Source organism: Ips typographus, linkage group LG11 (assembly GCF_016097725.1).
Source record: "Ips typographus isolate SLU linkage group LG11, UJ_Ityp_2.0, whole genome shotgun sequence".
NCBI lineage: Eukaryota > Metazoa > Arthropoda > Insecta > Coleoptera > Curculionidae > Ips > Ips typographus.
In genome coordinates, this window is record NC_138432.1 from 4011352 (window position 1) to 4025747 (window position 14396).

Here is a 14396-nt window from a genome sequence, read left to right on the forward strand (position 1 = left end):
TACTTTGATTTAAGCTAATTTAAAAAAAAAGTGTTCCAGCTAAATAGTCTTCTGAAATCACGTGACAACTGTCAATAACGTCAAAACTGTCAAACCATGCGCAAAAGTTGCAATCATCAGGGTTTAGAAACGTTTTCTTGCAGTATTTGATATGAAACGTGTTTCTGATAATTATGACAGTTATTTTGCCAATTGTCACGTGACCGTCTAGCTAAATAGTATTCTACAATCACGTGACAACTGACACTAACGTCAAAACTGTCAAACTATGCTCTAAAGTTGCAAAAATCAGGATTTAGAAACGTTTTCTTGCAGTATTTGATATAAAACTTGTTTCTGAGATTTATGACAGTTGTTTTGACAATTGTCACTTCATAGTCCAGCTAACTAGTCTTCTACAATCACGTGACAACTGACACTAACGTCAAAACTGTCAAACCACGCTCTAAAGTTGCAAAAATCAGGATTTAGAAACGTCTTCTTGCAGTATTTGATATGAAACGTGTTTCTGATAATTATGACAGTTATTTTGCCAATTGTCACGTGACCGTCTAGCTAAATAGTCTTCTACAATCACCTGACAACTGACACTAGCGTCAAAACTGTCAAACCATGCTCTAAAGTTTTTTTTGACTATAGCTATGACGTCAACCTTAATTTACTTTGATTTAAGCTATATATTTTTAAAAAAAAGTGTTGATTTTAGGTCGTGACGTGCAACATAACATCTCTTCGTCAGTAATCAGTAACAATACTCAGGGAGCCATTTTGTACATGGGAGCAGGAGAGGTCAACCCCATTGTGACTATTGAAAGAAATCAATTCAAGAGCAATTGCAGACAGTTATACGGCAATTTTACCACCTGCAAATCAGCCATTGAAATAGATGTTCAAAACACTCAAACGTTGTTCTTCAGGGTAAGTCTTCCTTCATATCTTTCTTACTGAAATCTTTAACAAGGAAATTGCTTTACAGAGCAACCTGGTGGAACAAAACCAAGGTGGTTTGTACATCAAAGCAGACTCGAGAGGATCGGCTACATCGTTGCAAGGCTGGATACATAATAATTTGTTTGTTAACAATTCGAATTTACCTTGCCTGTATGTGGAAGGGCGCCAGTCTTCGCCCTACCAAGAAGTGACGATTTACCGGAACTATTTTACGCGAAACTACGCCAGATATCACAACAACATAGTACTGAAGCAGGTACTGTCCAATTTTACTTTCAACCACTTTAAAAGGAACGTTGGACTGCAAAACTTGGAAGTGTCTGGTTTCGAGAAGGTGCGACTAAACATCTACCAGACTACTTCACATAATGGATTTTACAAGTAAGTTATAGATAATTCAGGGTGGTTTCTCTAATTTCTAAGTCTGAAAAGGACTTAATATTTGGAAAACTATTCACATACAAATTCAAGGTAAGAATAATGATAAAATCGACCCAGTTTTTATAAAACTGAGATGTCATCTAAAAAATGTATAGACACGAATAGAAATTCGTATTATTTAAAAAATATAAATTCATTAAATTAAAGCAGATATTCGAAGATGGCAAAATTATGGCAAGGTTACAGTCAGAATGCAAGTAGTCCGGGTTTGCTGAATTCGGGACGACTACATATTGTGGCACGAGACGGAGCCTTCTGCAATGTTGTCAGATCTACCGTTAAAACGGTATATTTACCGTTTTTGTTGTTCTGTTGTTTCTCCTGATTTTTGTATACAATCTATCATTTTTAATTACGTTATTGCCATTATGTTTCGTTGTGAAACTTTTTATATACTTTTTTAGTTTATTGAATAGGAAATTTAATAAGGATTCTAAAAAAGCAGTTAAAACAGTGATTTTCTTACTCCAAATTATTCTCTAAAACCACGTGATGTCTATCACTATTGTCAGAATTATCAACATTTTACTAGAATTTGCAAGAATTGCATTTTAACATAGTTTTCGAAAAAAGACGATTTTCTGAGATTTTACAGTTATTTTGACAATTGTCACTTCATAGTCTAGCTAAATAATCTTCGTGACGACTGACACTAATGTCAAAACTTTGTCAAAACAAAAGTTACAAAAATCAGGGTTTAGAAACGTTTTCTTGTAGTATTTGATATAAAACGTGTTTCTGAGAATTATGACAGTTATTTTACCAATTGTCACGTGACCGTCCAGTTAAATAGTGTTCTACAATCACGTGACAACTGTCACTAACGTCAAAACTGTCAAACCATGCTCTAAAGTTGCAAAAATCAAGATTTAGAAACGTTTTCTTGCAGTATTTGATATGAAACGTGTTTCTGAGATTTAGGACAGTTATTTTGACAGTTGTCACTTCATAGTCTAGTTAAATAGTCTTCTGAAATCACGTGACAACTGTCACTAACGTCAAAACTGTCAAACCATGCTCTAAAGTTGCAAAAATCAAGATTTAGAAACGTTTTCTTGCAGTATTTGATATGAAACGTGTTTCTGAGATTTAGGACAGTTATTTTGACAGTTGTCACTTCATAGTCTAGTTAAATAGTCTTCTGAAATCACGTGACAACTGCCACTAACGTCAAAACTGTCAAACCGTGCTCTAAAGTTGTAAAAATCAGGATTTAGAAACGTTTTCTTGCAGTATTTGATATAAAACGTGTTTCTGAGATTTATGACATTTTTTCCCTCAAAAAATGCGCCTTTAAAAATAATAACATACCTACGTACTATTAAATACCCTTGAATTTTAATCGAATTTATTCTATACTTTATGAACACACTGTATAATGTTGGCAGTTAGAATTTGAATTTGTAAGTGTTTTAGTGCTGAACTAAATAATCAACATTGATTTCCTTTTTTGGGTTTGTATTTTTTTATTTTTTGGCATAAAAATCTTGAATAATTTTGTATGGATTTTTATGGATAAAAGACTCAAAAAGTGGTACTTTTCAGCAATTACGCCCTGAAACCTGAAAGCAAGTCGACTATTGTTGCTGGAACAGCAGGCCAGCATTACGTCGACAACATCTTTTTCAATCCGGACAATGATTACGAGATTATCACCGTCAACAGATCCCTGTAAGTAATTTTCTGTTTATAACTAGTTATTAAGATGAGCAAAAATGTAGACTTATTTTTTACTTTCAGTTTGAACTGAATTTGAAAGCAGAAAGTGGTCAGAGTAGGAAACTAAACGTTTTTCGTTCTGGAACAATTTTGCTTTTCACTAACAAAATATCTTGACAAACAGATATTACTACTGCGATAATCTTTTGGAACGTTTCAGAAGTACCTGAAAATTTTTAGAATCTTGTAGAACGTTTTAAAAGCTGTTGAAAATTACTAAAATATTCTAGAAGCTTACAGAAGAATTTGGAGGGTTCCAGAAATACCTGAAAACTTCTAGAGTCCTGTAAAACGTCTTAAAAGCTGTTGAAGACTACTAAAATATTTTAGAAGCCCACAGATTCTTTCTAATCACTCTAGAAGAATTTGGAAGATTCCAGAAGTACCTAGGGAGTTTTAGAAACTTGTAGAACGTTTTAAAAGCTGTTAAAAACTACTAGAATATTCTAGAAGCTTACAGAACCATTCTAATCACTCTAGATGAATTTGGAACGTTTCAGAAGTACCTGGAAATTTTTAGAATCTTGTAGAACGTTTGAAAAGCTGTCGAAAATTACTAGAATATTCTAGAAGCTTACAGAAGAATTTGTAGGGTTCCAGAAATACCTGAAAACTTTTAGAATTTTGTAGAACGTCTTAAAAGCTGTTGAAGACTACTAAAATATTTTAGAAGCCCACAGATTCTTTCTAATCACTCTAGAAGAATTTGGAAGGTTCCAGAAGTACCTAGGGAGTTTTAGAATCTTGTAGAACGTTTTAAAAACTGTCGAAAATTACTAAAATATTCTAGAAGCTTACAGAAGAATTTGTAGGGTTCCAGAAATACCTGAAAACTTTTAGAATTTTGTAGAACGTCTTAAAAGCTGTTGAAGACTACTAAAATATTTTAGAAGCCCACAGATTCTTTCTAATCACTCTAGAAGAATTTGGAAGGTTCCAGAAGTACCTAGGGAGTTTTAGAAACTTGTAGAACGTTTTAAAAGCTGTTAAAAACTACTAGAATATTCTAGAAGCTTTAGGTGTTGACATATTAAAATATCTAAAACAAATTATCTATTTTAGCTTAGTATGATTACTAGATATTTTATCAACTTAAATACGTAAATTAATATAGTATTTTTTTTGTTGCATGTGCATGCGAAGATTTGAATTTAACAGGTAAGTCATCGGGTATACATGTTTTACTCGTTTCGCTAGTGAAAGGGGTAATTTTTGTATGGACGCACTTGTAGTGTTATTGTATATCCTGGCCAAAAATACAATTTGGAAATGGTATTTCTAGTGGGTTTAGGAATACGAACCTAAAAAGCACAGCAAATTGGGGTTTGTGCCTCATAAACTCGACCCTCCCCTTTACCTCAAAGCTTTTGTTACGTTCTGTTAATGTTGTACTCTGGTTACATTTGCTCTTAGAAAATGTCGAAAAATGTCACATGTTATAGTCCACGACCTGAAGGTTTTGCAGGATTTACTTTTTAATATACCAGGTGGGGTTGAGATTCTTTTGTGGTTGAGACGAACTTGAAACGTTCTTGAAATATTGAGCAAAAAAACGAGAGTCATCTTTGACGCCCTCTAGCGGCTAAACTGGACAACTTAGCCCTACCCACTCAACATCACGTGATAACCCCATTAATTATCTTTCTTTTGTTATACGGTGGTTTTATACAGGGTGTTTCAAATAAGCGAGTTATGGACGATTTTCTGGAAAAGTGCACAAAAAATTTAGTCTAAATTAGGGATTTTTTGGGCCTACTATACTATAACGGCGAGCATTTGGATTTTGCTCAATTAAAGTGACTTTTTTAACTAATTTCAACCTTGGGAACACAAAACTGACGTCCATTTTGCTCTAACTGTCACCGTTTCGAAAATGACCTTGAAATGATGTAAATTTTGACACATTTTAAAGAGTGACACCCTTGCAAAATGACATTTTGACAAATGACATTTTACGTCATTTTTGTACTATTAACCTGAAAGTATTTATGCAGTTGAGGTTAATTTTGAAAATAAAAAAATTTCTGAAAAAAATTAGAAGGTAATCCCCTTGACATTTCTTGACAATTCTAGTTTTTAATTTTTCAAGGTCAAACGGTGCGTAGTACCAAAAAAGTGTATAGAAGGTAAAAGTTGCATGCCATCAAAGAGCATTTGTGGTAGAAACTTCAGACCTCTAATCGGAAACGTTCCTGAGATATTAAGCGAAAACTGTAAAAAACGAGAGTCAACTTTGACGCCCTCTAACGGCTAAACTGGACAACTTAGCCGTACTCACTCAACGTCACGTGATAGCCCCATTAATTATCTTTCTTTTCTTATACGGTGGTTTTATACAGGGTGTTTCAAATAAGCGAGTTATGGACGATTTTCTGGAAAAGTGCACCAAAATTTCGCTCAAATTGGGAATTTCTCCTTTCGAGGGGGATGGTCAAAGTAAGGCTGCTAGAGCAAAAAGAATTGAATATCGATACAAACATTTTACATCAAGAAGGCCTAGAATTTGACGTAGATTTGACACTTGAAAAATTATAAGATTGGTTTGTTCTTGACACCCTGTATACTGATGGATTATCTAAATTAAACAAGTTACGAGGATGTTAAAAATTTAATGAATCACCCTGTAAACTACTCCATTGTATTGTCAATAACTCGGTTATTTTGACAATTACAGGGTGGTTCAATATACCAATTTGTAGTCCTTGAAATTCTCTTTTGATCACCCTGTTTCGTGTTTTTACATAAAACATCGAATAACTGAGTTATTTACTGTTAAAACTGAGTTTTGTTGTTTAAAAGTTTGAATTTGACAGTTTTTACTTTGACAGCCCATAACTCTGTTATTTTGACACTTACAGTGTAGTTCAATATACCAGTTTGTAGCCCTTGAAATTCTCTTTTGACCACCCGGTATAGCGTTTTTACCTAAAACGTCGAATAACTGAGTTATTTACTGTTAAAACTGAGTTGTTTGCTGTAAAGTTTGAATTTGAAAGTTTTCACTTGACAGTCCATAACTCTGTTATTTCGACAGTTACAGTGTAGTTCAATATACCAATTTGTAGCCCTTGAAATTCCTTTTTGACCACCCTGTATAGCGTTTTTACCTAAAACGTCGAATAACTGAGTTACTTACTGTTAAAACTGAGTTGTTTGCTGTAAAGTTTGAATTTGACAGTTTTCACTTTGACAACCCATAACTCTGTTATTTTGACAGTTACAGGGTGGTTCAATATACCAATTTGTAGCCCTTAAAATTCTCTTTTGACCACCCTGTATAGCGTTTTTACCTAAAACTTCGAATAACTTAGTTATTTACTTTTTAAAACTGAGTTTTGTTGTAAAGTTTGAATTTAACAGTTTTTACTTTGACAGCCCATAACTCTGTTATTTTGACAGTTACAAGGTAGTTCAATAAATCAAATTGAAGCCCTTGAAATTCTCTTTTGACCACTCTGTACAGCGTTTTAACCTAATACGTCAAACAACTGAGTTATTTCCTGTTAAAACTGAGTGTTTTGCTGTAAAGTTTGAATTTTACAGTTTTCACTTTGACAGTCCAACTCTGTTATTTTGATAGTTACAGGGTGGTTCAATATACCAATTTGTAGCCCTTACAATTCTCATTTGACCATCTTGTATAGCAAATATAGTAGAAATGTCACGCTACCAAAAGATTGAAGCATTTATACCGGAAATGTGTTGTCCAGCAGGCAGGACATATAGAACATCTGTTCAATTAAATCAGATTACTATATACCCTTGCATTAAGTTAAGTGTGATTCAGACTGTGTAAAATCCAATGGAAAAATATCACAGTCTGGACCATGCTTAACTTAAGATGAGCTTGAAATTGGATGGTGCAAATGGCGGTAAGTATGGAAAATATTGCAAATAATAGTCGAAATGAGAATATCAAATAATACGATGGAATATTCATTTAAAAAAAACCATAACTTTGTGTAATATAGCTTTTTTGATCCACCCAGTACATTAAAAAGTAAATCCTGCAAAACTTTTTTTTTAAATAAATCAATAGTTCATGAGATAAGGATAAGAGCAAATGTAACCAAATCACCCTGTACATATGTTTTTATTCCTGTGCCTAAACTGGTGTAGGCTTACCTCTACAACAAAATAACGGAACTAACTCTTAAAACTGAACTTTCTGTAGCACTCTGCAACTCTGGGACATCAAAATTGATGCCGCCTACAATTACTGGGGTTTCAATAGCACGTTGGCGGTGAGAGGACGCATTCGTGATCAAATGGATGATTCTCGACTGCTGGAGGTGATCTACGAACCATTCTACATGAACAACCAGAGCATCCTGAACGATAAGTGTCCCCCAGGTTGGGAACTGGTTGGGGAAACTTGTTACATGTACGTGGGGGCGCCCATGACTTATTGGGAAGCAAAAGCGTTTTGTCAGGTGATTATCAGTTTTTCTAGACCGTGATTGGTGTACTGATATTATGAGTTATTCAGGCCGACAATGCTTCTATGCCATATTTGATTGGAAACATCAATTACCTACCGGTTTTCGACTTCTTAAGGAGACAGTATCAATGGTATTTGTACACGGACCGGGTATGGGTGCAACACATCGATCAGATCAACAAGTGCACCATATTTGCTTTTCAAACTGTGGAAATTGACGATTGTAATAGACGCAGTCCATTTATTTGCGAAATTGGTAAGTTTTAAATAATCGGTAGCCTGAAATTGTTAGAAAACTCCCGACCTGCATCGCTCTACTAGCACACGTAATTCCGCTTCAAACTTTGTTTTATCCTGCCAAAATCGGTTAAACCGTACACTTTGTTGTGAAAAACACCAACAATGTTGCCTTTTAGCTTCCAAATCACACTTTTTCTAGTCAAACTCATTAAAACCTACGATTTTACAAACTCCATACTTAAACATTAACTATCCAGAGAGGAATACTGATTCATTCACATGTAAAACTGTCTTGTTGGCTTAAAATTGGGCTTTCAGGACAGTTTTCAACTCTTCTTACTTAAATCTCAACAGTTCTAAAGTAAAAATATCTTTTTTCAGATCCTAAAGTCAGCATAAAGATATTACCATTAGCAGACGATTTCGTGACAGTAGCGGTGCTCAGCAGCTTATCCTTGGGCATCTTGCTAATTATAATTGTGGTAGTGTTTTGGTGGTACAAGTCAAAATATCGGCACGCCCAAAGATTGGAAAGAAGAAACAGCATTAGACAAAGCTTACACTCCCTAAAATCGGTGGGATTGTCTTCCACTTCGTTTGCCGATCCTAATTACAGGAAGAAAATGCAACAATTGGTAAGTTATACTGACTATATCCCTCATCCATTGAAACTACAATGCCAATTTTCACTTAATTGCAAACCTAAGTGAAAATTTCATCCTTCTGATGACCATATTGTTCAAATCATAGCTGCTGTGTAACAAATTGGCGGCACATCTAATCAAATCAGATTAAAACTAAAAAAGGTTATATTGTAGAATTGACAGTATCTTTTTATTCGGGATACAGTTTTAGAAAATCTTTCAGACTTGTCCTAAAGAACCAGCTTTCATGCATTTTATGATTACTTCCTAAAAAAACTTGTCAAATAACCATAAAAATCATTAAAATTTTTAACAATATTTCATTTCACACTCATAGCTTGTAGTATTGCATTATTTAGAGTTTTAGACGGAAAATGTACCATTTTTGTGGTTTTTCCGTTCTTCCTTCTCTCTACCGTTCTCCTGTTTTGTTTGTGTATACAATCTACCGTTTTTTCAGGAGATCGATAGGAAATTTAATGAGGATTCCAAAAATGTGTTTAAATCATTTATTTTCTTACTCCAAGTGGGTTTTACAAGCGATTTTGTTCCTGACTGTCTTTTTAAGTGTTTTTGACACCGCTTTTCTCCCTGACTGTACTAGATTTTGACGATTTTTTTAGGTTATTGTATAGGTAATTTAGTGGGGATTCCAAAAATGTGCTTAAAACAGTCATTTTCTTACTCCAAGTTGGTTTTACAGACGATTTTGTACCTGACTGTCTTTTTAAACAGTGTTTTTGGCAGTTCAAACTTTGACATCGCTTTTCTCTCTAACTATTATAAATTTCAGTCGGTTTTTCAGGTTACTAAATAGGAAATTTAATGAGGATTCCAAAAATGTACTTAAAACAGTCATTTTCTTACTCCAAGTTGGTTTTACAGACGATTTTGTTCCTGACTGTCTTTTTAAACAGTGTTTTTGGCAGTTCAAACTTTGACATCGCTTTTCTCCCCGACTGTACTAAATTTTGACGATTTTTTTAGGTTATTGTATAGGAAATTTAATGGGGATTCCAAAAATGTGCTTAAAAGAGTCATTTTCTTTCCCCACGTTGGTTTTACAGACGATTTTGTTCCTGACTGTCTTTTTAAACAGTGTTTTTGACAATTTAAACTTTGACATCGCTTTTCTTCCCGACTGTACTAAATTTTGACGATTTTTTTAGGTTATTGTATAGGAAATTTAATGAGGATTCCAAAAATGTGCTTAAAAGAGTCATTTTCTTTCCCCACGTTGGTTTTACAGACGATTTTGTTCCTGACTGTCTTTTTAAACAGTGTTTTTGACAATTTAAACTTTGACATCGCTTTTCTTCCCGACTGTACTAAATTTTGACGATTTTTTTAGGTTATTGTATAGGAAATTTAATGAGGATTCCAAAAATGTGCTTAAAACAGTCATTTTCTTACTCCAAGTTGGTTTTACAGACGATTTTGTACCTGACTGTCTTTTTAAACAGTGTTTTTGGCAGTTCAAACTTTGACATCGCTTTTCTCTCTAACTATTATAAATTTCAGTCGGTTTTTCAGGTTACTAAATAGGAAATTTAATGAGGATTCCAAAAATGTACTTAAAACAGTCATTTTCTTACTCCAAGTTGGTTTTACAGACGATTTTGTTCCTGACTGTCTTATTAAACAGTGTTTTTGGCAGTTCAAACTTTGACATCGCTTTTCTCCCCGACTGTACTAAATTTTGACGATTTTTTTAGGTTATTGTATAGGAAATTTAATGGGGATTCCAAAAATGTGCTTAAAACAGTCATTTTCTTACTCCAAGTTGGTTTTACAGACGATTTTGTTTCTGACTGTCTTTTCAAACAGTGTTTTTGACAGTTCAAACTTTGACATCGCTTTTCTCCCCGACTGTACTAAATTTTGACGATTTTTTTATGTTATTGTATAGGAAATTTAACGGGGATTCCAAAAATGTGCTTAAAACAGTCATTTTCTTACTCCAAGTTGGTTTTACAGACGATTTTGTTCCTGACTGTCTTTTTAAACAGTGTTTTTGACAGTTAAACTTTGACATCGCTTTTCTCCCCAACTGTACTAAATTTTGACGATTTTTTTAGGTTATTGTATAGGAAATTTAGTCGAGATTCCAAAAATGGGCTTAAAACAGTCATTTTCTTACTCCAAGTTGGTTTTACAGACGATTTTGTTCCTGACTGTCTTTTCAAACAGTGTTTTTGACAGTTCAAACTTTGACATCGCTTTTCTCCCCGACTGTACTAAATTTTGACGATTTTTTTAGGTTATTGTATAGGAAATTTAGTGGGGATTCCAAAAATGTGCTTAAAACACTCATTTTCCCACACCAAGTGGCTTTTACACGCGATTTTCTCCCTGACTGACCTTTCAAACTGTGTTTCTGGCAGTTCAAATTTTGACACCGCTTTTCTTCCTGACTGTACCAAATTGATGTGTGTTTTTTCAGGTTATTGAATAGGAAATTTGGTGGGGATTCCAAAAATGTGCTTAAAACAGTCATTTTCTTACTCCAAGTTGGTTTTACAGACCAGTTTGTTCCTGACTGTCTTTTTAAACTGTGTTTCTGGCAGTTCAAACTTTGACATCGCTTTTCTCGCCGACTGTACTAAATTTTGACGATTTTTTTAGGTTATTGTATAGGAAATTTTATGGGGATTCCAAAAATGTGCTTAAAACAGTCATTTTCTTACTCCAAGTTGGTTTTACAGACGATTTTGTTCCTGACTGTCTTTTCAACCAGTGTTTTTGGTAGTTCAAACTTTGACATCGCTTTTCTCTCTAACTGTACTAAATTTCGTTCGGTTTTTTCAGGTTATTGAATAGGAAATTTAATGAGGATTCCAAAAATGTACTTAAAACAGTAATTTTCTTACTCCAAGTTGGTTTTACGGACCATTTTGTTCCTGACTGTCTTTTCAAACAGTGTTTTTGGCACTTCAAATTTTGACATCGCTTTTCTCTCTAACTGTACTAAATTTCGTTCGGTTTTTTCAGGTTATTGAATAGGAAATTTAGTGGGGATTCCAAAAATGTGCTTAAAACAGTAATTTTCATACTCCAAGTTGGTTTTACAGGAGACTTTGTTTCTGACTGTTCTTTCAAATTGTATTTCTAGGAGCGTGACAATCTTAAAAAATGACATTTGGACAAATGACACATTACGTAATTTTTGTATTCGTAACCTGGATGTATTTAGGCAGTAGAAGTTAATTTTGAAAATTAAAATTCTTTTACATTTTTTTTAAAATCTTTAAAATCTCTAGCGTATGGTTCCTGAGATATTTAGGATAAACTACAAAAAAACAAGAGTCAAATTTGACGCCCTCTAACGACCAAACGCGGCAACTTAGCCGTTCCCGCTCAACGTCACGTGATAACCCCATCTACTACCTTTCTTTTGTTACGGTGTGTTTATACAGAATGTTTCAAATAAGCGAGTTATCACGATTCCATCAAAGTCAGCTTCCTAACTAACCAATCAATTTTAAAAATTTGTTGCAGAGCACAAAATCGACAGATACCTTAACAAAAGCTCCGGACTACAAGAAAATCACGTACGGATCAGGACAGTATGGAAAAGTCCACATACAACTCGTCTGTAGAAGACGATCAGTCGTACAATACTTACGAATCCCAAAACCCCAATCCAACCTTCACCTACAGCTCACCAGTGCAATACCACAAGAACCCACCGAAATTCGAAAATCCTTATGCTAAACCTGGAGGAAATTTCGATTTGGCTTTCAAAAACGAAGGTTTTAAGGATACATCCACTTTTGCTACGAACAGCCAAGCAGGAAGCGTCCAAGACGAATCGATAAATGACGAGACTCCCATTATACAACCCTACGCTACCAACAATGTAGCTAATTACCCCCCAAACGACTACTACAACACGGATACCTTACCATTGAGAGACAATTATGAAGAAGCCAGTTATGATCCTACCTATAACCTATAGAAGAATTGAAAAATCGACTGGGAAAACGGGAAAAACCTCCCACACCACCAAGAAAATACTCTCCAACCTATTCGGATCAGTTAGCCCAAATAGGGTACAACACCATCGGTTGGCGCATCCCCACAGCTCCCCCCAGATGCAGGAGGACGATTACACTCAACCTAAACCGAGACCTCGAGCAAAGAGCGAAGTTCTGGAAACGAATTTCGATTACAATCCCGAAGATGAGGATTTCCTCAATCCGATTGGGGAATCTGGAAAGTGGAAAAGTCAGCCTTTGGAAACTGCCATGTAACCGGGGATCGAAAGTGTACTGTGTAAATAACTGTGATATTAACAATTTAGGTCAATTTTTCTCATAATTGACGAATTTAGGTCTGAATGGGAATTACTTGTTTGGAATGTTTTATATTGTAATTAAGAGACATTCCATGTCGTAAACCAATGACTTTACGCCCTAGTACAACAAATTATTCCAATTTGTGCGTAAAACGTTGAGGAATCTTTATTTTTCAGCACTTAATATGCCTAAACAACATCTGACACTAGACAGTTTCACACCAGACTGTCAATATCTCATTTCTTTTAAAAATTAGGAGATATGAAATATTCATATGCACAATACAGGGTTGTACAAAACAAAATACAAAAAAATAACAAGAAATTGTAAAATACAAGTCACTTGACCAAAAAATGGTCATTTTTGGGCTGGCAACATTGTTGAATTTTACCTTTTCTAAATTATACAGGGTGTTTGGAAATTACTATAGTTTTATCACCAGAAATAAAAGCCTTAAAAGTTACTTTTTTGAAGACCACCAAAAATAAAAGTCAATTAAAACTGATCTAAAATGATGTTTCTGTAACTAATATTTTTCTGGAGATTTACATTAAAATAAAGAGAAATAAACGGTTATGTATAACATCATAAAATGTTGTAAATTTCACTTTTTATTGCAAATTTTAGGATACAGCGCAAAAATTTAATAAAAAGACTGTCATGCTTTCCTAAATTATAACTTCTTTTCAAAACTCGATAGAAATTGTCTGTATCTCAAAAATGTGTTATTGTACCTTTAGAGATGTTTATATGAATAATTTTTCTTATGTTTTTGTGTTCTTTCATCCAGTGCAATTTTCTTATTAAACCCTGTATCAACTTACTTTTAATTCTAGTTATAAGAGTGTCCCAAATAATCGTAAAAGTTGAAATATTTTGGATTGTAACACCCTGTATAAAAAAATTAACTAGAATAATTTTACGTAAAATTGCATTTTTTAAACATTTCCATTAAAACAAATATTCCGGCCTGGATATGAATCAAATATGATGTATGCAATAGTGTATTTTGTAATTATTATTAAAAAAAACTTTTAATGTAAATAATTTACTTATATTAATTAATAATCATTCGATTAAGTTGGAAACTCACTGCGTGAGTATAACCGTACTATTATTATGTTATTTTATTTATTATATTTAACCGTACGTTTATTTTAATATTTTAAGAATTTTTATGTTTAATTTTAGCATTTTTTTTTTAATATTGGCGTAATCGTCTGTGTTAATGACCGTACTGATTAAAAGTTGTATTACAATAATTTAATTTTTGTTATAAATTATCGAATGTGATAGTAGCATATTTACTGCCTAAAAAGTTAAGCTATAAAGAACAAATATGCCTTACAATCAAATTGTTGGTGTTCTCAAAAACAGTAAGAAATTTTTCTGATATACAATTGTTTCAAAGATATAAAATGTATAGAGCAATATTGTTAGTTAAAATATGTAAATATTGACAAAATTGTTACTTATAATAAGTTTTAGGAAAATACCAGATTTGTTGAAATAATTTTTGTAATATTTTATAGCTGTGCAATATTGACAATGCACTATTAATTATTATTTCATTAATAAAGATAGAGTAAAGATAACAAGAAAGGGATTCAATTAGTAAGTTTGTCATATTATAAGTTAATTTGAAATAACCGTCCCAAGAAA

At 33.5% G+C, this 14396-nt stretch overlaps 1 protein-coding gene across 1 annotated transcript in view; it reads left to right on the top strand.

The window, feature by feature from the left end:
* bark (C-type lectin domain-containing protein bark beetle) overlaps positions 1 to 14396 on the top strand; it is a 42626-nt gene extending 28230 nt beyond the window's left edge. The window contains 11 exon segments of the mRNA XM_081988870.1: positions 707 to 918; positions 977 to 1332; positions 2938 to 3063; positions 4255 to 4269; positions 7286 to 7544; positions 7601 to 7808; positions 8174 to 8427; positions 11935 to 11996; positions 11998 to 12386; positions 12389 to 12502; positions 12505 to 14396. Coding sequence (XP_081844996.1) covers positions 707 to 918; positions 977 to 1332; positions 2938 to 3063; positions 4255 to 4269; positions 7286 to 7544; positions 7601 to 7808; positions 8174 to 8427; positions 11935 to 11996; positions 11998 to 12386; positions 12389 to 12502; positions 12505 to 12689 — 2180 coding nt within the window. The 3' untranslated portion in view covers positions 12690 to 14396.